The 26190-nt window shown below is 43.6% G+C and overlaps 1 protein-coding gene across 1 annotated transcript in view; it reads left to right on the top strand.

Moving 5' to 3' along the window:
- dop1b (DOP1 leucine zipper like protein B) overlaps positions 1 to 26190 on the top strand; it is a 162401-nt gene that overhangs the window by 19984 nt on the left and 116227 nt on the right. Inside the window, exon 2 of the mRNA XM_070893826.1 lies at positions 15353 to 15519. Coding sequence (XP_070749927.1) covers positions 15382 to 15519 — 138 coding nt within the window. The 5' untranslated portion in view covers positions 15353 to 15381. The remainder of the gene's footprint in view (positions 1 to 15352; positions 15520 to 26190) is intronic.

A 26190-nucleotide genomic window follows, 5' to 3' on the forward strand; every position in this document is an offset into this window, starting at 1 on the left:
CAAGTGTCAAAACAGTAATGTTTCTGGGTGACTTGTAACTGTTTGGTCACAAAAAGCTGCTCCCTCCTTGGTTGGAATCCGCCAGGTAGGGAATGGCCTTTTCCAGACTTCCAGGACCAGGAAGTTTGTGGGGCTGAAGTCAGAGGAACCAGCAAGGTCTTATTGGGCTCGATCAAAGGAGCTTCTTGTGGGTTGTATCTTGGGTGCACCTTCCCCCTGGTCTAATTTTGGCATATTCCTAAACTTTTTCAAAGGTCTGTTCTCTGTAGGTTTTGTACAGATAGTCTTTGTATTTCCCTATTCATCTATTTTAAGGGCTGATTGCTCAGCTTGCACTTGATTTTCTTGGGTATTTACTCACCTTGTGTGCTCAATATTTTTTTAAAATGTTAAATTTTTTTCAACTGGGATGTCTTCCAGTAATACATTCCTGTCAATTTATTTTCAGCTGAATGCAGGATTAGTTAATATTAGTTAAAATCAAAAGTCTTCACTACAACTGACTGCCAGATCTTAATTTTATCTGTTTTAGAACTACGTTTGAAATGAACAAACTCGTAGCTTCCATTGTGACTAATTCACTTGTTCTGCGTTTAGTTTATGTGCAGACACCTTGGTGGAATTGAAATACTGTAACTAAACTGTGTATGTAAAATTAAGCTGATAAATTGTCAAAACGATGTTATAAAGGGAGATGCATCTAATAATTCTCTCTCTTTACCTTCCTCCTGTGAGAACTCCCCTTTTTCCAAATGGTTTGACGTTGACCTATATTGGTAGCAATGATGAAACTTTATTCGGCGCAAGGATGAATGCAATTACTGTAACTTTAAGCTGCAGTGTACACAGTATAATGAATAGTTATAGTCATTACCTCGTTATACCTTGGGTTTAAAAAAAAAATTGTCTGCATCCTCTGGATCGAACCCAGGCCCATCTCCACCCGAGTGTCTCCCCAAATTTACCGAACTCGATTCCAATCTTGTAAACCTAAGCACTGTTGGAGTCCCTTTCTTGTACCATTACTTTCACTTCAAACCTATTGACTCTTAACCTTCCTTTCACTCTCCATACAGTCTCTCATGTCACCTGACCTTGCCCAGCTTTTCCTTTTTTTTTGTATTTTTCCACATTCAGTTAAACTATTTCAGGAACCTTGGTTCAGCATGCAGGCCCCTTCGCTATCTTCCAGCATTGCTACCGTCAGTCTAGTTACTATGGTTGAGCAGTTCCCAGCCCTTTTCCAAGGTCTGTAACGTTATGCCTCTTCAATGTGCCACTATTCAGTTTTATGTATATTGTGATAAATGTTTGCTCTTTATTATTATGTGGGAACGGGAGCATAGTGGTTGCATTACTGGACTAGTAACCCAAGGGTCTGGACTAATGATCCAGATACACAAGTTCAAATCTCACCACTAGCTGTGGAATTAAAAAATTCTGGAATAAAAGGTTGGTATCGGTATAGGTGACCATGACCGGATTCTCTCAAAAACCCATCTGGTTCACTAATGTCCTTTTAGGTAAGGAAGTTTGCCATCCTTACCTGGTCGAGGCTCCATGTGACTCCAGACCCACGGCAATGTGGTTGCCTTGTAACTGCCCTCGAAAGTGGTCTAAAAAGCCACTCAGTTAAGGGCAATTGGAGATGGGCAATAAATGCTGGCCTTGCCACTGCCAGTGATGCCCACATTTTGTGAATTAATTTAAAAAAAAATAAGCTAAGCTACTCATTAATTTTCCATCTACCCTTTGTAAGTTAATTATGATTGTCTGCATCTAAAAAAGAAAGACTTGCATTTATCTGGTGTCTGGTTGGGTGTGGTGGCCGGTGGGGTGGGGGAGGGGAGGGGGCAGATGGGGGGGGGGGGGTGGAGAGAGGGTGGTGGTGAGGGAGGGAGGGAAAGAATGGTCGATCTGCATCATGTCTTCCTGCAATATCTGCATGCATGCCTTTTAGAAGTGGGACCATGGGATTGACTGTATTTTTGGTTGTGGGTGCATATCCTTGTCGGGTTACCTGAAAGCGCATTTTGTTTTTGTGGGATTGGCTGCAGGAGCACGTTACCTGAATTTCTCTTGCTGAAGGCAAGTAATTAGTCATGTAATTTTCTCTGGTCATTGGGTGTCAAGAACCAGTGGAGTTGGAAAGGAATGACCAGCACTGAGAAGAGATGTGATTTTTCGAGGGCATTAATCATGACGTGAGCCTGCTGGTTGATCTTCAAAGAGACTGCTACTTAACAAGGAAAAGACACCCTTCGAATGCAGAAACCGTCTTGAGGCCTTTAATTACCCATTTTCTGATAGACATCACATGACAAAATCTTGCATGTTTACAATCCGAGACTCTGCTTCTCGGTGCAGGCTGCCTCCTTACTGGTTGGGGGGAGTCACATGACTTGATGGGTGCGAGGCCTGTCCTGTTTTGAAGTCTGATCAGTTTTTGGAGGAATGCGCTGTGCGGGTAGGCACACGGGTCGATCAGCTGACTTTTGACTGTCTTAAGTGCTATTGGCTTGGCGCAATCATCTTTTGCACACAATCTGTATCAAGGAATTGTTTGTTGAAAAAGATTACCTCATAGTAAACAGTTGTTCTGAGTGGATGCAATGAGATCATTTGTTTACACGGCTGCTTTAAAGTGACTAGTTTCAGAAAAGTACATTTTCCCCCATTTATGTTCAGTATGCTATTTGTGAAATAATCTGAATGTCCAGATCAAAATATTGTGGAATTTTACAATGCAGAAGGAGGCTGTTTGGCCTCGCATGCCTGTGCTGTCCATTGATTTCCATTCCTCACCATTGGAAAAATGCTTAAATTAAAAACTGTTGTGGATTCTATTTCCCACTGTTTTTGGTAAGATATCCCATGTCCTGACAACCTTTTTTTTTAAACAAAATCGCTTAAACTCCTCCATTCTTTGAATAAGCTTTTGCTTTCTAGATACAAAATTGACCATTTTTCCCTTTTCACCGTAAATCTGTGACAAACTTGACTATGTTGTTAAATTTTTCTTTTCAATCTTCCAAGAAGTATTTTCAGAGTTCATTTTCTGTTGATACTCGTTGCATTTATATAGCACCTGTCTCACTGAGCATCCCAAAGTGCTTTGTATCTGATGAATGTCCATTTTAGAAGTGGAGTTGCTTAAATGTGACAACCAATTTGCATGCAGCAAGGCCTCAAGCAGCAAATGAGGTGAATGATTGAATCTATTTTTTTATTGGTGGTTGAGAGAAGGCTGTTGATCAAAACACGGAGCACTCGCTCATTTTTGAATTACGCTATGGAATCTTTTGTGACCACCAGGGCACTCAGATTGATTTAATACAGAGATGTCCAAGCTTTTTATCTGTGAATTGCACAGGCAGACTATGCAACTTTTGAGGCCTTGTATGGCTTCAAATCTAATTTCCATTAATTATCGTATCCCTGCAGACCTTGGTGTTCTGACTGAGCATTGTTGCTAGGGGATAGGGCAACACAACAAGATATGAAGGTAGAGCTAATGAAGCATGACCAAGACTGTTATCCATCTGTGTTTCAACTGAAAAAATTGGGTTTGTGACTTTTGGCTTGCCATCTTACTTTATGCAATAAGTTGCATGGTTTTCGGCTATATAAAACACTTGCATGAATAAATATATAGTATTATTTCCACAGTTTTTCTCTATGCTTATTGAATTGTGTGCTTTTTTAATTAATTTTCTCCTCTTGGGGCAGTGGCTTGTGCTGGGATAAGTTTCCATGGGCAGTGGTAACCCACACAATTGGCCATTACTTATGTGAACCCAGACTGTGAGATCATAAAGTTGTTTGATTATAGACATAATCACACTGGAACCCTCTCCTATTCTCACTTCATATCCAAGTGAACTTCCCAGCAGGAGGCATTGCGTAGTGATCGGAAATGTGAACATGGCACATGGCTGATTTCATCACACCCCCACCCCTGCCCCAACCACCTTCCCCAACACCAGGAGTGCTGAGATCAACTGAAGTACCCTCACCCACTGTTCCGTCTATGATGAGCTAACTTGCGTAGTTGGAAATCCAACAGCAGTGACTTGTAATTACACAAGTGCCTATAACGTAGAAAAGTTACTTAGGATATATGGCATAGAAACAGGCGATTCGACCCAACCAGTCCATGCCGGCATTTATGCTCTATCCGTACCGAGATATTATCCCTAACCCCATGAGCCCTTATCTTGCATAGCAACCTTTAATGTGACACCTTACCAAATGCCTTTTGGAAATCCAAATATACTACATCCACTTGTAGTGTTGCCTTTTATATACCCTGCTAGTTACATCCTCAAAAAAACTCTTGTTTACATAGGATTACATATGATATATGGCACAGAAACAGGCCATTTGGCCCAACCAGTCCATGCCAACATTTATGCTCCACGAGAGCCTACACCATCTTTTTTCATCTAACTCTATCAGCATAACCCTCTACTCCATTCTTCCTCATATGCTTGTCTCATTATCATAGGCAGTCCCTCGAAATGAGGATAACTTGCTTCCATGTCCAAAAAAAGGATGAGTTCACAGGTGTTTTGAATGAAGAACCCGAACTACATCCTCAAGGGTGGAAGATACCTGTGCGTGGATTTTTTTACCATGTAGTGGCCGTTGCACACCAGCCACCACATAGGCTTGACAGGGCTAGGTCTTGATCCAGTGGCAAGGATTATCCAAGACAACTGGAGACCTGCTCTGCTGCACGGACCTAGTGCGTACACACATCAGTGTGGGCTGGCCTGTGCTGCCACTGGGGCCCCTGTCCACGAAACAACTCCTCCCCTGGGCCCCGATCACATCCCTCCACAGTCTCTCTCAACTCCATCGCCCCGATCTTGCCACTCCTGCATCTGCCCATGCTCCAATCACTGACCTGGACCTTGCTGATGTCACTCTTAGCTGCGTTGCCCTCCTGCATCAGCTCACACTATACCTTGTCGTAGTATGCCTCCACGCTGCCCATGGCCATCACTTGCTGCTCCTTTTTATGGCCCCAACCTGCTGCTGATGGTCTCTCGCAGGTCTACCCTCCCCTTAAATGCATCTATACTCTTCGTTTCAACCACTACCTGTGGTAGTGAGTTCCACATTCTCACCATTCATTGTGTAAAGAAGTTTCTTCTGAATTCCCTATTGGATTTCTTGGTGACTACCTTATATTGATGGCGTCTAGTTATGCTCTTCCCCACAAGTGGAAACATTCTTTCTAATCCCCTCAGCCTTTTGTTCAAGAGAAGAGACCCAGCTTGTTCATCCTTTCCTGATATGTATACTGTCGCATTTCTGGTATCATCCTTGTAAATCTTCATTGCACCCTCTTCAGTGTCTCTATATCCTTTTTATAATATGGCGACCAGAACTGTATGCAATAATCTGTGGTCCAACCAATGTTCGATACAGGTTTAGCATAACTTCCGTACTTTTCAATTCTATACCTCTAGAAATAAATCCTAGCGCTTGGTTTGCTTTTTTTTAATGGCCTTGCTAACCTGTGTCGCAACTTTTAGTGATTTGTGTATTTGTACTCCGAGATCCCTTTGTTCCTCTTCCCCACCCAGACTCGTGACCTCTCTCTTCTTCCTACCAAAATGTAATACCTCACATTTATCTGTGTTAAACTTCATTTGCCAATTACATGCCCATTCTGCAAGTTTATTACTGTCTTCCTGTAATTTGTTGCAATCCTCCTCAGTATTGACTATTCCCACCCCCAATTTGGTGGTGTCTGTGTTTTTGATTCCGAAGTCTAAATCATTAATGGAAATTGTTAACAGCAGTCTCAGCACTGATTCTTGTGGAACACCACTATCCACCTTCTGCCATTGTGAATTGCTACCCTTTACCCCTACTCTCTGCTTTCTGTCTTGAAGCCAGCTAACTATCCAGTCTGCTACTTGTCCCCTGACTCTACATTCTTTGACCTTGTTCCTTAGTCTATTATGGGGTACCTTTCCGAAGGCCTTTTGAAAATCTAGATAAATTACATCTACTGCATTACCATTATCTACTCACTCGGTTACCTCTTCAAAAACTGCAATATGGTTGGTCAAGCAAGATTTTCCATTTTGAAATCGATGCTGACTATTCATTATTATATGTTTGGTTACTAGATGTTCTATTTTCTCTTTTTTAGTAGGGATTGCATTATTTTTCCTACTGTCAATGTTAATCTGACTGTATTTGGACTTTCAAAAGGCTTTTGACAAGGTCCCACACACGAGATTGGTGTGCAAAATCAAAGCACATGGTATTGGGGGTAATGTACTGATATGGATAGAGAACTGGTTGGCAGACAGGAAGCAGAGAGTCGGGATAAACGGGTATTTATCAGAATGGCAGGCAGTGACTAGTGGAGTGCCGCAAGGCTTAGTGCTGGGACCGCGGCTCTTTACAATATACATCAATGATTTGGATGAAGGAATTGAGTGTAATATCTCCAAGTTTGCAGATGATTCTAAACTGGGTGGTAGTGTGAGCTGAGAGGGGGACGCTAGGAGGCTGCAGGGTGACTTGGACAGGGTTAGGTGAGTGGGCAAATGCATGGCAGATGCAGTGTAATGTGGATAAATGTGAGGTTATCCACTTCGGTGGCAAAAACGTGAAGACAGAATGTTATCTGAATGGCGGCAGATTAGGAAAAGGGGAGGTGCAACAAGACCTGGGTGTCATGGTTCATCAGTCATTGAAAGTTGGCATACAGGTACAGCAGGTGGTGAAGGCAAATGGCATGTTGGCCTTCATAGCTAGGGGATTTGAGTATAGGAGCAGGGAGGTCTGACTGCAGTTGTACAGGGCCTTGGTGAGGCCTCACCTGGAATATTGTGTTCAGTTTTGGTCTCCTAATCTGAGGAAGGACGTTCTTGCTATTGGAGTGCAGCGAAGGTTCACCAGACTGATTCCCGGGATGACTGGACTGACATATGAGGAGAGACTGGATCAACTGGACCTTTATACATTAGAGTTTAGAAGGATGAGGGGATCTCCTAGCAACATATAAGATTCTGACGGGACGGGATAGATTAGATGTGGGTAGAATGTTCCTGATGTTGGGGAAGTCCAGAACCAGGGGACACAGTCTTGAGATAAGGGGTAGGCCATTTAGGACTGAGATGAGGAGAAACTTCTTCACTCAAAGTTGTTGACCTGTGAAATTCTCTGCCGCAGAGAGTTGTTGATGCCAGTTCATTGTATATATTCAAGAGGGCGTTAGATATGGCCCTTACAGTTAAGGGGATCAAGGGGTATGGAGAGAAAGCAGGAAAGGGGTACTGAAGTTGCATGTTCAGCCATGAACTCATTGAATGGTGGTGCAGGCTCGAAGGGCTGATTGGCCTACTCCACCTATTTTCTATGTTTCTATGACTGGTCTATAATTCCCTGGACATGTTCTATTCCCTTAAATATAGGTATTACGTTAGCTATCCGCCAGTCCTCTGGCACTAGACCTTTTTCTAATGAATTATTAAAAGTGTAATATTACCTCTGCTATCTCTTTCCCAGATTCCTTTAAAATGAGTGGATGCAATCCATCCAGACTAGGGGTTTTATCCTGAGTTTGATTACTTTATTTAATATATCCCCTCTTTATTTTAAATACACTTATTTCATTACTAATCTTATTGTCCAATGTGATATCCACCTGTTCTATCTCCCTGGTAAATACTGAAGAAAAGCAATTGTTTAATTTTTCTGCCATCTCTCTATTGTTACCCTGACCCTATTCCCACCAAACTGTTGACCAGCCAACTTCCTTTTCTAACTCGCATGTTAGCTAATGTTGTTAATGGTTCTCTCTCCTCGGGTACTGTCCCCCTCCCTCAAATCTGCCATCATCACCCCTCCTCAAAAAAACCAATCCTCGACAACTCCATCCTTGCAAACTAACGCCCTATCTCCAATCTCCCTTTCCTCTCAAGCCTTTGAATGTGTTTTGCCTCCCAAATCCGTGCCCATCTTTCTCGCAATTCAATGTTTAAATCCCTCCAATCTGGTTTCTGTGCCTGCCACAATACCGAAACTGGTCTCTTCAAAGTCACAAATGACATCCTTTATGTCTGTTACAAAGGCAAACTATCCCTCCTCATCCTTCTTGACTTGTCTGCAGCCTTTGACATGGTTGACCACTATCCTTCTCCAACGCCACTCTACCGTCGTCCAGCTGGGTGGAACTGCACTCGCCTGGTTCCATTATTCTTGTAGCCAGTGAATCACCAGCAACGGCTTCTCTTCCTGCCCCCGCATCGTTATCTCTGGTGTCCCCAAGGATCTATCCTTGGCCCCCTCTTATTTCTCATCTACATGTTGCCCCTTGGTGACATCATCCGACAGCAGAGTGTCCGTTTCCACATGTACGCTGAAGACAGCCAGCTCTACCTTGCTATCACTTCTCTTGACCCCTCCACAGTCTCTAAATTGCCAGACTGCTTGTCCAACATCCAGTTCTGGATGAGCAGAAATTTTCTCTAATTGAATATTGGGACGACCGAAGCTATTGTTTTTGGCCCCCAACACAAATTCTGTTCCCTAGCCACTGGCTCCATCTCTCTCCCCAACTTCCATCTAAGGCTGAACCACAGTGTTCGCATCCTTGATTTCAAATCCCTCCATGGCCTTGCCCCTCCATATCTCGGTAATCTCCTTCAGCCCCACAACTGCCCCCCCCCCCCCCCCCCCCCCCCCAGCCCTGCAAGATGTCTGTGCTCCTCTAATTCTGCCCTCTTGAACATTGCTGATTATAATTGCTGAACCATTGGTGCCTTCTGTTGCCTAGGCCCAAAGTTCTGGAACTCCCTGCCTAAACTTCTCTGCCTCTCTACCTCTCTTTCCTTCTTCAAGACGCTCCTTAAAATTTACCCCTTTGACTGAGCTTTTGGCAAGCTGCCCTAATTTCTCCAAGTGGCTTAGTGTCTAATTCTTTGTCTCAATACTCCTGTGAAATGCCTTGGGATGTTTCACTATGTTAAAGGTGCTATATAAATACAAGTTGTTGGAGACATCTTCTGCAGATACGTTTGCTCTGGACAATCTTACTGTCCACAAACTCTCTCATACTGCAGTCCAGACACTCAACCTGCCCTGCCATATATTCGCCTGCCTTATTTTATTTATTTAATTAGTTAATGTCTATATTCAATGACTATTTATAGTTATATCAATTAGTTTAACTAGTTAAGCTATAAATTTAATACAGTTCATGGTTATAGTTTCATGGTCCTAGTTTAAACCACTCTCCTAGGTTAGAGAGGAAAAAACCTTACGACAGGTACTCCCCAACCAATCACCTACCTGTTGTCCTGTGACACAACTCCTTGTTTTTTTTTTGGAAATAGTCGAAGGTTCTGCTGCCGCTTCCAGTTAGGTCGCACTGTCTTTCAACTCGCAGCTTTATGTCCCGCCCTTGCCACTTCAAGTTAAAAATGTCCCGTGGTGCTTCATCGAGGCCTAAACTGTGAAAATTGGACCTGGACTTTCTAGAATAAGATGGTTATCAAAAGTGATGGTATGACGATTAGTTCTAAACATACATTGCTAAATGGTTTAATTTCTGTTTGATTAACAAGGTGTGCAGGTGAGCTGGTTGGGTTGGGCACTGTGAAAGGATCAGTGCACTAAAAACCTACTTGAAATTTTATGCACAAGGTTGGTGAATTTGCATAGTACACAAATGTTGAATTGTTTTAGCAGGTAAGATTACGCATGGATTACTACCCTTGTCCTCACAATTATGACTGTTCTCCACTCTTAGGACTCCAATTAGTATTTTCTAGTTAAGTCAGTCAGTTCACTGGTTTTCTGCAGCCTTCACAGCAGTGCTTTTCAAATGAATGAGGTGACCTAGCAAGTTGGCAAGGCTACTTGAAATGATTGTCAATGGGATCAATTAAAGTAACACTCTGTGGGGATTCAGACACCTGGGATCCCCGAGGATTGCATGGCCTTTAAAATTGGTATTTTTTCCACTTTATACGTGGGTTTTTCATCTCTTTTGAACTCAAGAACTTGATGCTCAACTCTCTGTCGTTGGTTGTGGAGTGGAGTGGAACTACAGAACCAGTGGGAAGCTGTTTAACCTATGTCTCCTCCAGGCCAGGTCCAAGATCACCCCAACCTCTGTCATTGAGCTACAGTACGCAGATGACGCCTGCGTCGGCGCAAATTCTGAGGCTGAACTCCAGGATATAGTCTATGTATTCATCGAGGCATATGAAAGCATGGGCCTTGCGCTTAATATCCGTAAGATAAAGATCCTTCACCAGCCTGTCCTCGTCACGCAGCACTGCCGCCCCTGCCCCCCCCCCCCCCCCCCAAGTCATCAAGATTCACGGCGTGGCTCTCAACAATGTGAACCATTTCCCATGAGAGCCTCTTATCAACAAAGGCAGACATTGATGTGGAGATTCAACATCGCCTCCAGTGCGCCAGTGCAGGCTTCGGCCGTCTGAGGAAAAGAGTGTTTGAAGACCAGGCCCTCAAAACTGCCACCAAGCTCATGGTCTATGGGCTGTGGTAATACCTGCCCTCTTGTATGGATCAGAGGCATGGATGATGTACAGAAGATGCCTCAAGTCGCTGGAGATGTATCACCAACGGTGTCTCCGCAAGATCCTGCAAATCCTCTGGGAGGACAAGCGCACCAACATCAGTGTCCTTGCCCAGGCTAACATCTCCAGCATTGAAGCACTGACCAATCAGTTTCGCTGGGCAGGCCACATAGTTTGCATGCCAGACACGAGACTCCCGAAGCAAATGTTCTATGTGGAGCTCCTTCACGGCAAATGAGCCAAAGGTGGGCAGCAGAAACGTTACAAGGACACCCTCAAAGCCTCAAAGTGCGACATCACCACTGACACCTGGGAGGCCCTAAGTGGAGAAAGCGCATCCAGGAGGGCATTGAACTCTTCACGCTCTCGGCATTGAGATTCGAAGAGGTCAAGCGCAGACAGCGGAAGGAGCGTGCGCCAAGCCCTGCCCACCCCTTCCCTCGACGAATATCTGTCCCACCTGTGACAGTCTGTGGCTCTCATTGGACTGTTCAGCCACCAAAGAACTCCCTTTAGTAATGGAAGCAAGTCTTCCTCGATTCCAAGGGACTGCCTATGATGATGATGGTTATGTTGTACAGAAAGATAATTGCTCTACTTTTTCAGTCCAAAAGTAATCGTGAACTATACACACCACCAACCTCAGGACTCGAGTGTGAATGTCATCATTATCATCATAGGCAGTCCCTCAGAATCGAGGAAGACTTGCTTCCACTACTAAAGGAAGTTCTTTGGTGGCTGAACAGTCCAACACGAGAACCACAGTCTCTGTCACAGGTGGGACAGACATTTGTTGGGGGAAGAGGGGTGGGGTGGGGTGGTGGACTGATTTGCCTGCCCCTGATCTCTTCACGCTCAGCGTTGAGATTCAATGAGCTCAACGCCCTCCCGGATGCACTTTCTCCACCTTGGGCAGTCTTTGGCCAGGTACTCCCAGGTGTCAGTGGTGATGTCGCACTTCACCAGGGAGGCTTTGAGGGTGTCCTTGTAACGTTTCCGCTGCCCACCTTTGGCTCGGTTGCCATGAAGAAGCTCAGCGTAGAGCAATTGCTTGGGAAGTGTGAATGTGAATGTTTGCTGAATATCAGTTATTCGGATAATGCATTTAAATACAAAAGCAAAATACTGCGGGTGTTGGAATCTGAAATGTAAACGGAAAATGCTGGAAATCTCCGGGTCAGGCAGCATCTGTGGAGAGAAAAACAGAGTTAACGTTTCAGGTCGATGACCCTTCGTCAGAACTGGCAATAGTTTGAAATGTAACAAACTCTTGAAGTGCAAGCACCCTGAAAGGGGGGATGGGGTGTGGAAAGAACAAAAGTAGTGTTTGGGATCTTGAACAGTGGGAAGGGAGGACGCCTCCCTTCCGCCTCCCTTCCGCCTCCCTTCCCACTGTCCAGGGCCCTAAACACTCCTTCCAGGTGAAAGAATGATTTACTTGTACTTCTTTCAATTTAGCGTACTGTATTCGCTACTCACGATGTGGTCTGCTCTACATTGGTGAGTCTAAATGCAAATTGGGTGACCGCTTTGCAGAACTCCTCCATTCAGTCCGCAAGGGTGACCCCGAGCTGCCAGTCGCCTGTCACTTTAATTCTCTGCTCCACTCCCACTCTGACCTCCCTGTCCTCGGCCACTTACACTGTTCCAATGAAGCTCAAGGAACAACACATCATCTTACGTTTAGGCACTTTACAGCCTTAAGGGCTGAACATAGAGTTCAACAATTTCAGACCATAACCTCTGTCCATATTTTGTTCCCTTTCATTGTTTTTTTTTTAAACAAAAACTCCTTTTTTATTTTTTTATTTGCTTTTGTTTCCCATGGCAGCTGGTAATTATTCTGCCATTGACACCCTATCAAGACTCATCTTTTGTTTCCTAACTTGTGCTGTTACCTTCTCAATTCGGCCCATCATCCCTTTTGTGTCTCAATTCCCTTCTGCCTTCCACCCTATCACAGCCTTCCCTTTTGTTCTTTCTGCCCGCCCCTCCTCTGCCCCCTTTTTCAGGGCCCCAGCTCTTCCTTAAGAATCTATTACATTTCGAACTATTGCCAGTTCTGACGAAGAGTCATCAACCTGAAATGTTAACTCTGTTTCTCTGTCCACAGATGCTGCTGACCCAAAATGTATTTAAATGCCTGACTTTGTAAATCTGCTTCTTGCATTATAAAAACACCCATTTAGTGATGTGGAGTGTTTTGTATCAGTACTGGGGTTGTGTTGAGCACCTCACTGGTAGGACATAGACAGACTAGGTGAATGGGCAAAAATTTGGCAGAGTATAATGTTGGAAGGTGTGAGGTCATGCACTTTGGCAGAAAAAAATCAAGGAGCAAGTTATTATTTAAATGGAGAAAAATTGCCAAGTGCTGCAGTACAGCAGGACCTGGAGGCCCTGGTGCATGACATACAAAAGGATAGTATGCAGATGCAGTAAGTGATCAGGAAGGCCAATGGAATCTTGGCCTTTATTGCAAAGGGGATGGAGTATAAAAGCAGGGAAGTCTTGCTACAATTGTACAGGGTATTGGTGAGGCCACACCTGGAATACTGCGTACAGTTTTGATTTCCACACTGACAAAAGGATATACTTGGTTTGGAAGCAGTTGAGAGAAGGTTCACCAGGTTGATTCCGGAGATGAGGGGGTTGACTTATGAGGAAAGGTTGGGCCTCTACTCATTGGAATTCAGAAGAATGAGAGGTGATCTTATCGAAACACACAAGATTTTGACGGGGTGGATGCAGCGAGGATGTTTCCACTGAGGGGGGAGACTAGAACTTGGGGGCATAATCTTAGAATAAGGGACCGCCCATTTAAAACTGAGATGAGGAGGAATTTCTTCTCTCAGGGTTGTGGATCTGTGGAACTCGCTGCCTCAGAGAGCTGTGGAAGCTTGGTCATTGAATACATTTAAGACCGAGATAGACAGTTTCTTAACCGATAAGGGGTTATGGGGAGTGGGCAGGGAAGTGAACCTGAATCCATGATCGGATCAACCATGATCGTATTAAATGATGGATCAGGCTCGAGGGGCTGTATGACCTACTCCTTCTCCTATTTCTTATGTTCTTATGTGCATCCTTTCAACATGGCTCTCGTAGTTGTATGGTTAAACAATCCTGAAAAGCAAAACAACTTGCTCAGATGGCAACAGGATATCTTTTTGATTGGAAGCAAATTTTAGCTATGTTTCTTGTTGACTGAGGAGCTGTGTATGTATTGACTAGACCTGCATCTGTTATGTTTGAAAATAATTTTTCTTGGGTTTGGGGAATTTGTGTGGGAATTTTCTTTGACCGCTGGGACCCTGATGGCTCAATGGGTAAATGTACTGTGCCGTGTGATACTAAGCCACACAGATCAATGACGTTCCAGGTCTGATTGCTGGTCTGTACTCAGTTAAGATAACGGAGGCAATATAATTGGAAATGGAGGATTTCTGCTGAAAAGTGCACATATTGGGCAAGTGCGGAATTTGTTAATTTCTGATGGTAACAACGAGAAAAAGGCTTCACAGTGTCAAAACATAATCGTCAGCCATTTTGGTAAATCATGCAGCTGCCAATCTCGCAATCATGTCCAGGTCAGAGAAAGCAGTCAAGGGATTTCTTGCTCTTGACTACAGATGTTGATATTGGCACAGTGAGGACGGGGGTCGGGTTCTGCTATGATTTCTCTCTCAACGTCACGGCATGAGTATCGCTCATGAAAAATGGGCAGTTTGGAATTGTGGGCCAGCAGAATTCACTGCCTTCAAAAGAGAAGACAAAGTAAAAAAATAAAACCAGCATAGAAAATGGAAGTGGCAAAAAGGCCCCTAAATGATCGAGATTTTTTTTCCCCGAGAAACTTTAATTATCAATTGCTTTGATTTAAGTAATATTTACACACGTTTGCTGTATTTGTTATTTGAAATCCGTTTGATTGTAAAGTATATATGTTGCTGCAATGTTGAAATGGACACCAAACTGCACATTTTACAGAGACTCATGCCATATTTGTAGTGCATCAAATGGTTCAGTATCTGGGACACTTCAGACTATAGTAAAAGAAAGAAGTGCATTTATATGGCGCCGATCACGTCTCAAAGTGCTTTACAGCCAATGAAGTACTTTTGGCATATAGTCACTGTTGTAATGTGGGAAAAGCAGCAGCCAATTTACGCACAGCATGCTCCCACAAACAGCAATGTGATAATGACCAGATAATCTGTTTTTGTTATGTTTATTGGATAAATATTAGCCAGGACACTGGGGATAAACGCCCCTGCTCTTCTTCGAAATACTGCCTTGAGATCTCTTGTGACTACCTGAAAGGGCAAACGGGGCCTCGGTTTAAAGTCTCATCCGAAAGACAGCATCTCCGACAGTGCAACTGCACTGGAGTGTCAGCCTAGATTTATATGCTCGGCGAGTTGAGTGCATGCAAGTTCCTTTTTGAGTTTTAAAATGTCAGCTTTGCACTGGCTGCAATTATGTTGTAAGACCACTTCACACAGCACTATTCAAGTATAATGCATCTATACTGCATAATTGTGGCATTGGTTTTCAAAATGTTGCAATGAAATGCACTTTTCTATCTCCTTACTTTCCCAAGTGGTATGGCTGGAATATCTTAAACGAGTGGTGTGGCCGGCATATCTTAAACTAAATGTGTATTTTAAATTAATTGACCTCTTTTGTGTTTCTGTCTGTCCACTTTTTTGCATGTCACCTGATGTTTGCCATAGAACAAACCAGTTTTGTGCATTGTGTTTTGTCCTCCTCAGGATTGAGTAAGCTGCTATGAGAAAGAAAGATGGATCAAGAAGAATTAAATCTGATAAGTGATTACAGATACAGAAGTTATGCTGCTACAATTGATAAAGCTTTGAAGAACTTTGAATCCTCCAGTGAGTGGGCAGACCTTATCTCATCACTGGGAAAGCTTAACAAGGTGAGCGGATATGGTATTTAAATAGGACTGTGCTAGTGAGAAAGGGGCGGGGCTCAGGAATTTTGACACTCTCCCCAGCTGTGGCAATATAAAGTGCTGAGTGCAACCAGTTGTCTAGAACGAGATAAACTGGTTAAAATGCCTTTGCTACCTCTAGACTTAACTATTCCCATGGTCAACTTGAGGTCATCCAAAACTTGGCTGCTCGTGTCCTAACTTGCACCAAGTCCCATTCATCTATCACCCCTGTGCTTGCTGAGTTACATTGGCTCCCGGTTAAGTAGTGCCTCGATTTTAAAATTCCCATCCATGTTTGCAAATCCCTCTATGGCCTCGTCCCTCCCTATTGTAATATATGTGGGTAGAATAAATGAAGGACAGAGACACGATGAGTTGCTAGTCCATGTGCTTCAGTAGACCAGATTGAACTGAGCATGCTCATAAGAAACCATATGATAATACATTGCACTGCTTTCCCCCTTAAAAAAGAATGTATGTATTCCCCCCTCAAATACAACAAAACTATGGTCCCACATTTCCCAGCATTACATGTACCACATAACAAAAACTCCTGACCATTTTTCTTTTTTAAATGAGCTACGAACCCAGTTTACTAAAAGGTTTGCGGAGCCTTCCTGATCTTGCAGAAGGTTTGGTGTTGAGCTAATTTCCGGGATGTTTTGTTTCGGTTCGAACTCAAAGATGATCCTGTTTCTATGTCAGACTTGTTTGAACCTGGTACTTCAGTTACTGAAGTCTTTACTGAGTCAAACTCATGTATGCGTTCACGATCAAGTGGTTCAAGATCGCTGTCCATTCCAGACCAGTAAACAAAGCTTCTTCCAATTGATTTCATCTTAACGATCCCTGGATGTTCAGTATGAAGTTCGGCCAGAATTCTGTGTCTCAAAGAAGTAGGTACCACCACTCTGTGTTCCCACTTGATACAACCTTGTTCACAGGACAATTCAGCACAACGGTTATGGAATGGTTTCAATTCTGTGTCCATACACTGATCAGTCCATCCATTCAAGGTGTTTTCATACACTCTTTTCAGCACTGAGTCCTTTTGAGTCTCATCTGCCATCTCAGTTACATTCCTGGGAAAGTTTTTGCCAACTGCACCTAGCCTGAAAATTGCACCTTCATTTCCAACACAGGAGTCCTCTTGTGGCATCCTGGACAAGGCATCTGCGATTGTGTTTTGCTTTGAAGTGCGATATTCAGTTGCATAGTCGTATTGTGACAGCAACACTGCCCAGCGTTGCATTCTTGATGCGGCCATTGCATCAAGATTTGGACCCCAATATTGCTGGGAGCGGTTTGTGATTGATTATCACGGTAAACTTTCTGCTGATCAAGAACTGTTGGAATTTCTTGATTCCAAACACTATAGTGAATCTTCCTTCTCAATTTGCGCGTGGTTTATTTCGTTCTTTGTAAGGATTTGTGATGCGAATGCGATTTTGTACCATCCATGACTGAGAGTAGCAGTCGGCTGCATGCTCCCAAGCCTCTGCTAACGCCAATCTGTGTAACATAGAAACATAGAAAATAGGTGCAGGAATAGGCCTTTTGACCCTTCAAACCTGCACCATCATGGCCGTCATCCATTACGTGGCTTATGATAGCTCCCACACCGTAGCTGCCACATGTTAACTTAAGCTCACGCTCTTTCGTTCACTTCCACCGGATATCCTTCTTGAGCTTTAAATGCACCATTGTTTGGTATTGGCAAGGGTGAATGAAGAAAAGCTGCAGTAAAGGGAAAGAAAAGACAACATATTATAGGTGGTATTGAGGTTGGAGACATTCAAATTCAGCTGCTTTCATTTTCACTTTGCCAAAGATGGAATGTCTTTTTTAAAAACTCTCCCTTGCCCAATTAGTGACTAGAGCTTTCCAATCCCTACCCTGAAAAGGAATTGTCCAGTGCTCTAAGTAATGGGAATATGAATACCTTGTTATTGCCTTTCCTCCTGTTTCAGATTCATAAAACAAGTGTGGGTGTAGGGAATAGCTAGAAAATCTGAATTCATTCCAGAAATATTTCCAGTGTTAATGTGGGAATAAAAAAATAAAATTTGCAAGCGCTAGTGTTGAAGCTGCTATTGTAGTGTAGAATTTGTTGGTCGTTGTCTTTCTCGTCTCTCAGATTTTGTACCATCTGTGACTGAGAGCAACGGTCAGCTACATGCTCCCAAGCCTCTGCTAATGCCAATCTGTGTAACATAGAAACATAGAAAATAAGTGCAGGAGTAGGTCATTCAGTCCTTCGAACCTGCACCACCATTCAATATGATCATAGCTGATCATGCAACTTCAGTATCCCATTCCTGCTTTCTTTCCATACCCGTTGATCCCTTTAGCCGTAAGGACCACATCTAACTCCCTTTTAAATATATCTAACGAACTGGCCTCAACAACTTTCTGTGATCGAGAATTCCACAGGTTCACAATTCTGAGTGAAGAAGTTTCTCCTCATCTCGGTCCTAAATGGCTTACCCCTAATCCTTAAACTGTGACCCCTGGTTCTGGACTTCACAACATCGGGGACATTCTTTCTGCATCTAACCTGTCCAATCCCGTCAGAATTTCATATGTTTCTATGAAATCCCCTTTAATTCATCTAAATTCCAGTGACTACAAGCCTAGTTGATCCAGTCTGTCTTTCTTATGTCAGTCCTTCCATCCCGGGAATCAGTCTGGTGAACCTTTGCGGCACTCCCTCAATAGCAAGAATGTCCTTCCTCCAATTAGGAGACCAAAACTGCACACAATACTCCAGGTGTGGCCTCACCATGGCCCTGTACAACTGTAGTAAGACCTCCCTGCTCCTGTACTCAAATCGTCTCGCTATGAAGGCCAACATGCCATTTGCTGCCTTCACCGCCTGCTGTACCTGCATGCCAACTTTCAATGACTGATGTACCATGACACCCAGGTCTCGTTGCACCTCCTTTTCTTAATCTGTCATCATTCAGATAACATTCTGCCTTCCTGTTTTTGCCACCAAAGTGGAAACCCCACATTTATCTACATTATACTGCATCTGCCATGCATAGGAGAATAGCATGTGGTAGCTGTCTTTGCATTGCATTTTTCATTATAAGGAAGCCCCTGGCCCCCCCTTCCTAACTGGGATTGGCGACTTGCCATGAGAGTTCATGAATGCGTGTATTTATTTTTTTACTTGAAATTAATTTCCTGGCGCTATATGGTATGTCTCTGGGAGAGATAGATTCTGACACCAGTGTTTTTTTTTTGAAGATTGCAACAGTTTCATTGCACTATCAGTTGGGTATGTCGTACAATGCTCGATCAATTTTCCAGCAGCAGTCATTGGACAGTAATCGGGAACCCTAAGTGTATGTTCCCTCCTGCATCCAGTTGTACTGATGCCACTGCTGCCCAGCCTGAGATTGATTGATTAATTGAGCATATAGGGATTGATTGAACTCAAAATCTGTCGTGTTCTGTATGACTCAGTGCCATGCTATATGATGTACTGATCCATCATGTCATCAGGGAACAAACACCATTGTTACTTTTTAAATCAATTCTAGCATTCCGCAGTCTGAGAATACTGCTCGTGCAAAATAGGATTTACAACAAGCTGATGAGAAAATTACAGGGGGAGGGGAGTTAAACACATTTAGAATCCTAATTGCTCTTTTCACCCTTTCCTTTTGAATGGATGTGTGTAACGTGACTGAATACTTGGTTTTCATTCCTGTTGCCTCTGGATGTTGGCCTTGCCTCAGTGAGAGCACTCTCACCTCTGAATCAGGAGGTTGTGAATTCAAGCCCCAAAGACTTGAGCTCATAACTTAGGCTGATATTTCGGACACATAGGATCCCAAGGCTTGTTGTGTCTCACTCATTCGCATTCTCTTGGGGGTGTATTTTGAAATTGAGTTTTTTGCCATAATTTAACACAGCAGATATTTTCTGCCAAGCTGCTGAATTCCCAGTTTCCGGGGTGATGCTGTGTGAGGGGGCAGTGAGTGGGAGTCCAAGAATACTGCTCATGGAGATGGAAGGGGAAGAAAATCCCAAACACCTTTTTTAAAGTTAATCTGGAAGCGGGAGGCATGACGTGGGTTCACTGAAATTTTCCAATGCATCATGCTAGACAAATATTCAAAGTGTATATTTAGGGTGTGTGAACCTTGTTTAGTTTAGAAGAGAAGTGCAGGAAATCAGTAAGTGCAATGAAAAATGTCTGCACATTTTCTTTCCATACAAGTAATTTCAGAAGAAAAATATTTTTGTGTTGTAATCAGTGAAGTTTACTTTATTGTATTACGCACAGTAGTGACATTACAAAAATATATTTACAACCTATCTCGGAGTGCTACAGAATGGTTTAAACTCAGCGGTGGTAAGGATCGCAAAAGAAAGGACCATCAGCAGCAGTCTTTATCCTGCAGGGACCCTGTGCAAAGGTTCAGGATGGAAGCCCCTACATCGATAAAGTTGAGATCGTTAACTTTTGGGGCAGAATTTGCAGTGGGTATGATGGTGCACTCCATCATACCGCTTTGAAAAGGACAGCAAGTTTGGGATTTCCGCACGTGCTTGCGCTAAATCACGTACTTGCGATCTGTCAAGTTCTAACTTGACCGATAGTGAAAACCTCATTGCTGGCGTAGAGTTGGGCTAATTGCGTGCTAGAAACCGGCATTTCCGATTACTTCCTGGGTCTTCCTGAATGCTTTCCCAAACTCCGTACGGACCCGGGGAGGCCGGAATTTCATGGCTATTGTTTATCTGAGAAAGCTTCAAAGATCATTTCTCCAAATACATGTTGCTTCTATTTGCTGATTGGAACACTGGCCCACGTGATCCCAGTTGAGCTTCCGCATGATGCGTCCTTGGGATCTGTGGGCCATTATGCTGCCCTCGACTGTGCGGCGTCTGCCAGCAAGTTCGTGAAGGACGATCCCCATCAGGTATGTGCACATTCTGTTTGGATGCTGGCAGCATATTCCGACCGCAAAATCCATGCTATTTACTCGATCTGCATGCAGCCCCTGACGAACCTGTGGGGCCCGTACAATCTCACATGTTCCACCAGTCCCAACGCTGTCCCTGAGGACTATCTATTGCATAGGTCAACAGCCAGGTTAGCAGTATTCACTGTCAAGAATTAAGGCTCTGAAATTATGCTGTGGTGACTGTTCAATGTGCCTGTTGAAATTCCTCTCCATTAGGGACAGGATAATAGCGATAGGTCCTTTGCATTCCTGTAGAAATAGTACTTAGCATTCCATTCCGGTTTAACCCACTGCATCAGACATTCTATTTTTTAAATTAGTCGGCATTGAGATGCCTGTAGCACTTAACCAAATTTCTCTCTCGATCATTAAATTTGCTCCATTGGGAAGAAAGGGGAATTACAGGTGTGTCGGACTAAGTTGCTTGTGAGAATAATGAGCTAAGTTAGATAAGTCAACACCTCTCAAAGTAGCAGTTGAAATTTCAAACCAATGCATCAATTATTTAATGTCCAACAGGTAAATTTGGAAGCAAAAGATCAAAGGCAGATTGTACGTGGCTTGTGCAAGGGATAGGCTTGTGTCCCAATAGTCATTTCTTGAGTTCTTTCAGAAAGGAATTGCATCATTCAAAGGCAGATAAATGTTTTTTTTAAATTTAGAAATGGACAATTTATTGCTTTTTTAAATGGATCACGTTTTTGATACAAAGTTCAGCACGTTCTTGAAAATGTAATTTAAATGAAGTAATCCATGTTGAAATTCTGTGTTTTCACAAACATTGTAATCCAGCAGCACCTAGCTCACATCGGTACTTTTTTTTTCTAATGGAACTCATCTGATGAACAAAGAAGAAATTTGACGAGTGCTACAGGCCATATTTATTTTTTAGAAACCCATTGCTGTGCCTTGAGTTTCAGCAGAATGCCCAGTCCTCCTCCTCTACAGGATTGTAGAGGAGCTTCCTCTGTTCTCCTGACTGGAATTATTCCAGATCTCAAAACCAATTAACATCTCAAATGTTTTATCCCAAGCGATTACCTGTGGCACATGCCATTTCTCCAGGTAAGTGAGTAGGCAGATGACCAGGACCTGTGTTCTCTGCTAATATCATTCTGCAACTGGTTGCTAGGAGATTTCTGTGACACTGCTCTCAGTCTCTATGCTTCTCTCTTACCCCACCCCCACCCCCAACACAAGATTAGACCATGATCTTGCATTATCATAGAATAGTACAGCACAGAAGGAGGCCATTCGGTCCATCGAGTCTGTTCGAACTCTTTTGAAGAGTAACCCTGCTGGTCGCATTCCCCTGCTCTTTCCCCCTTTTCCCCATATTTCTGTGATCTCAAATCTTGAGGGGGAGAGTCTGTGCTGCAGACTGTTAACAATGAATCAGGAGTTCCCAGCACACCACCCAATTGTTGCTCAACCCTTTTCTATACCTAGTATGCAGCGAATCTCTGGCCCATTCTTTTGGATTGATTTAACCCTCTTGCCAAGGAGTTATATCGAGTCTATCTGCTCAATGGACAGAACTGTGTACTTATCTGCAAACACCTGGTAACATGATTCAGGAAAGCTTGTAAATTATGCAGAGTTCAATTTAACATGGGTAGGGGTGTGGAATTACGAAGTAATTTTTTGTAAAGTGAATTAAATTTTATTCAATCAGAAAGTACAAGTAGAAAATTAGGCTGTATGTGTGGGATATTGCACAATGTTTTATTTTAAACCAGTTGATATTTCAATTAGAAAAGCAGAACAAATAATTTTGTGCAAATGAGTTAAGTGTTCATAGTCTTTAACCAGCCTTCATTACAATGGACACTTGGAAAAACTGAATTCACTGCCCCAAACTAAATATTAACAACATTGGAGCAGGAGTCAGCCATTCAGCCCCTCAAGTCTGTTCCACCATTCATTTAGATCATGGCTGATCCATACCTCAACACCATTTACCTGTCTTTGATCCATGTCCTTTGATACCCTGAACTACTAACAATCTATTGAGCCAGCACCCACAATCTGTTGGGGTAGAGAATTGCAGATTTCCACTACCATTTTGAACAAGTTTCACTTTTGTATAGCCTAGCTCTAATTTTAAGATTGTGCCCCTTTTGTTCTGGATTCTCCAACCAGAGGAAATTGTTTCTCTGTATTTGCTCTATTTAATCTCCCTCATTTTAAGCATCTCAATTAGATCACCCCTCAACCTTTAAAACCCAAGGGAATACAAGATAAATTTTGGCAACCTGTGCTTTAATTTAACCCTTCAAGCCTGATATAATTCTGGTGAATCTGTGCTGTATCCACTTCAAGGCCAATATATCTTTCCTGAGGTGCTCAAAACTCAAATGCAGTGCTTATGATGTCTGATCAAGGGTTTATACAACTGAAGTCTTTCTTGGATTCAATCGAACGTGGATGACTTCACACTTCCCCAGATTGAACTCCATCTCATAACGTTGCCCATTCACTTAGTCTATCTATGTCCCTTTGTAACTACCTGCTCCCATTTACATAACTGACTATGTCTCCTAACATAGTGTCATCTGAAAACTTGGATATACAGCTCTCTCTTCCTTCATCCAAGTCACTGATATACATGTTGAAAAGCTGAGGCCCCAGTACAGATCCCTGGGGAACCACACTTGCCATGTGCCACCAATCAGCGTACATTTCCTTTGTCCTAACTCTCCGTCTCCTATTGCTCAACCAATTACCAACCTATGACACAAGGTTAGCTCCAATTCTGTGCGCTTCAATTTTTGCTAAATAATCCTGTGTGCGGAACCTTTGGGGAGTCCAAATAGAGAACAACCATCGACGCTTCTGTGTTCACCGTGTTAAATTACCTCCTCAAAAAAATTCAGCTAGATTAATCAGACTGGACCTACTCTTCCGAAACCCATGCTGACACTTTTTGATCAGCGCATACTTGTCTAAGTAGTCAGTCACTCTGTCCCTGATGATGGATTCCAGTAACTTTCCCACAACTGACATTAAACAGCAACTTGTGGTACTTCACGGAGTCTTAATCAGACAAAAATTGACAGAGCCAAAATAAGAGATACTAGGAGAGGCGACCAAAAGCTTGATCAAAGAAGTGGGTTTTAAGGAGGGCCTTAAAGGGAAAGGGAAGTAGAGGGGTTTAGGTAGAGTTTGAGTATGGAGCCTAGCTGGCCGAAGGCATGGTGGGGGAAAGAAAGGGACAGATACACAAGAGGCCAGTGTCTGAGGAATGGAAAGCTCTGGTTGGGTTGTAGGGAGGGTGGAGGTTACAGAGCTAGGGAGAGGCCAGCACAAACATGAAGATTTTAAATTGGTGGCATTGAACTGCAAGCCAATGTAGGTCAGCATGTTTAGGATTAATGGGTGTACAGGACTTAGCTGGGACAGGGTACAGGTAGAATAACAATAGAGTATATTAACATAATTTGGATTGTAAATTTGCTAAGTTTCCTCTTGCCAGAAACCTTCAGTGAGTTGTTCCAATAACTGGAGCAAGTACAGATCACACCTACACTTGTGGTATACGCCGTACCAGCTGCTCACCTGGGACAAAGGTCATATTTTTCAGAAATAAAACCTATGAAGGTGTATTGTGAAATCATCCTCTATCTGTGAAACATCGTGTGACTGGTGTTCATCAGGTATTTCCTGTTTGGCTATGTTGAGCCTTAGAAGGGAGTAGAATTTTCTATCTGGCACCAGCTAGCTTCCTGCAGCTAAACACGTTCCTGCAGTTAGATGGGAACTGCTAACTGCAGCACAACATCTGGTTATTAAATGCTTTGATATTGTTTAAAATGAAATCCTTTTGAATCCAACTCGGAAGGGGGGACTCCAAGTAAATAGTCGTCCTGTGTCTCATGGAACAGTTTCTCTCGTACGGTGACGATTTCCCCACACGTCTATTCATTTGGTATTTCTAGAAAGGGCCTGGTATGTTCATTTCATTCTCTTTCTCCCCCCTCGCCCGCCCCCTCCCCCTGCAGAGGTTATGCATATTTATGACACAATTTGCCCCTACTTTTTCATATTTGCATCCAGTATAAACACAGGACCCATTCCTGAACACTGGTGGATGACAAATGTTGCTGTTGCAAATGAGTGTCAGCTGTGGCTCAGTGGGTAGCACTTGTGTATGTATAATATAAGTATACTTCCTGTACACAATGTACAGATACATAAGACTACTGGATGTACCTTCACACTGTATATACTATGCTTGTACCACCAGAGGGTGCAACTGGTGGAGACCTAGTGGTCACCTGTACACGACAGGTAACCAGGTATAAAAGGGCGCTCACCATACTGTAGCCTCATTCAGGAGCTGTAATAAATGGACTAAGGTCACCACAGTTCAAGTACTGTACTTGCCTCGTGGAGACACATTACTATAGTGCTTACAGACACAATAACTGCCGGTGAAATTACGAATTTCCACGTGAAAATGGCTAACCTTGGCACGTTTCAACAATTTGCCGATAGAGAAGATTGGGAGGCCTTTTGTGGAAAGGGTCGAACACTTTTTCATTGCTAACGACCTGGCGGGAGACAACCCGAGCTCGCTGGCTGATAAGTGCAGAGCTATCCTGCTCAGCAGTTGTGGGCCCACCGTCTATGGCCTCGTCAGGGACTTGCTAGCCCCAGCGAAGACAATGACCAAAAAATGCTCGTAATGATGATACAGGAACAACTCAAACCTAAAGAGAGCATCCTCACCGCCAGACACCGGTTTGACACCCACCGGCGGCCCAAAGGCCAAGAAATCGCAAATTATGCTGCAGACCTCAGACGACTGGCTGCACCGTGTGATTTTGACAACCACCTCACTGAAGTGCTGTGGGACATCTTCGTTATTGGAATCGACCACAAGGGCCTCCTCCACAAGCTGCTCTCTGCAGATACCTCGGTCACCCTGCAGAAGGCAATTAAAGTGAGCCAGGCGTTCATGATCTCGGCCTGCGATTACAAGCGGATGACTCACCCTCAGGACTCTAACCCGGCAAGTACTGTGAACCAACTGGCGCCTTTTAGAGGCAAGGCTACTGCAAGCAGTCGCTCTCGGAAGAGAGAACAGAACCCCGAGTCCCGCAACCCTGAGTCTGCCACATGAGGCCAACCTACTAACCCCATGCTGCCGCTGTGAAGGAAATCACAGGACCCACCAGTGCCGCTATAAAGACTATACATGCAAAGGTTGTAACACGAAGGGCCACCTCCAGCAAATGTGCAAGAGAAATTGTACTCTGAGTCGATGCAGAGTTGGCCGATCATCTGGACTCCAGCGACGATGTAGAGAGTCCATGAGGCAGCTCAGCCCCACGATGAGGTGTACGGAGTGTTTACCTGTACCATTGAGAGCTCCCCGTTGAAAATGGAAGTCGAAATCAACGGTGTTCCAGTCACGATGGAGGTGGACACACGGGCGAGCCAGTCACTGATGAATCAGGCAGCCTTTAAGAAACTCTGGGACAATCCAGTCGAACGACCTAAAATGATCCCAATCCAAGTGAAGCTGCTCACCTACACAAACGACACCATCCCAGTCATTGGCAGCATGGATGTCCAGGTGTCCCATGACAGCGCGATGCACAAGTTACCTTTGTGGATCGTTGCTGGGGCTGCTCCAAAGCTATTAAGATGATGGATGAAAAAGATC

This window comes from Pristiophorus japonicus, chromosome 11, assembly GCF_044704955.1.
Source record: "Pristiophorus japonicus isolate sPriJap1 chromosome 11, sPriJap1.hap1, whole genome shotgun sequence".
NCBI classification, from domain to species: domain Eukaryota; kingdom Metazoa; phylum Chordata; class Chondrichthyes; family Pristiophoridae; genus Pristiophorus; species Pristiophorus japonicus.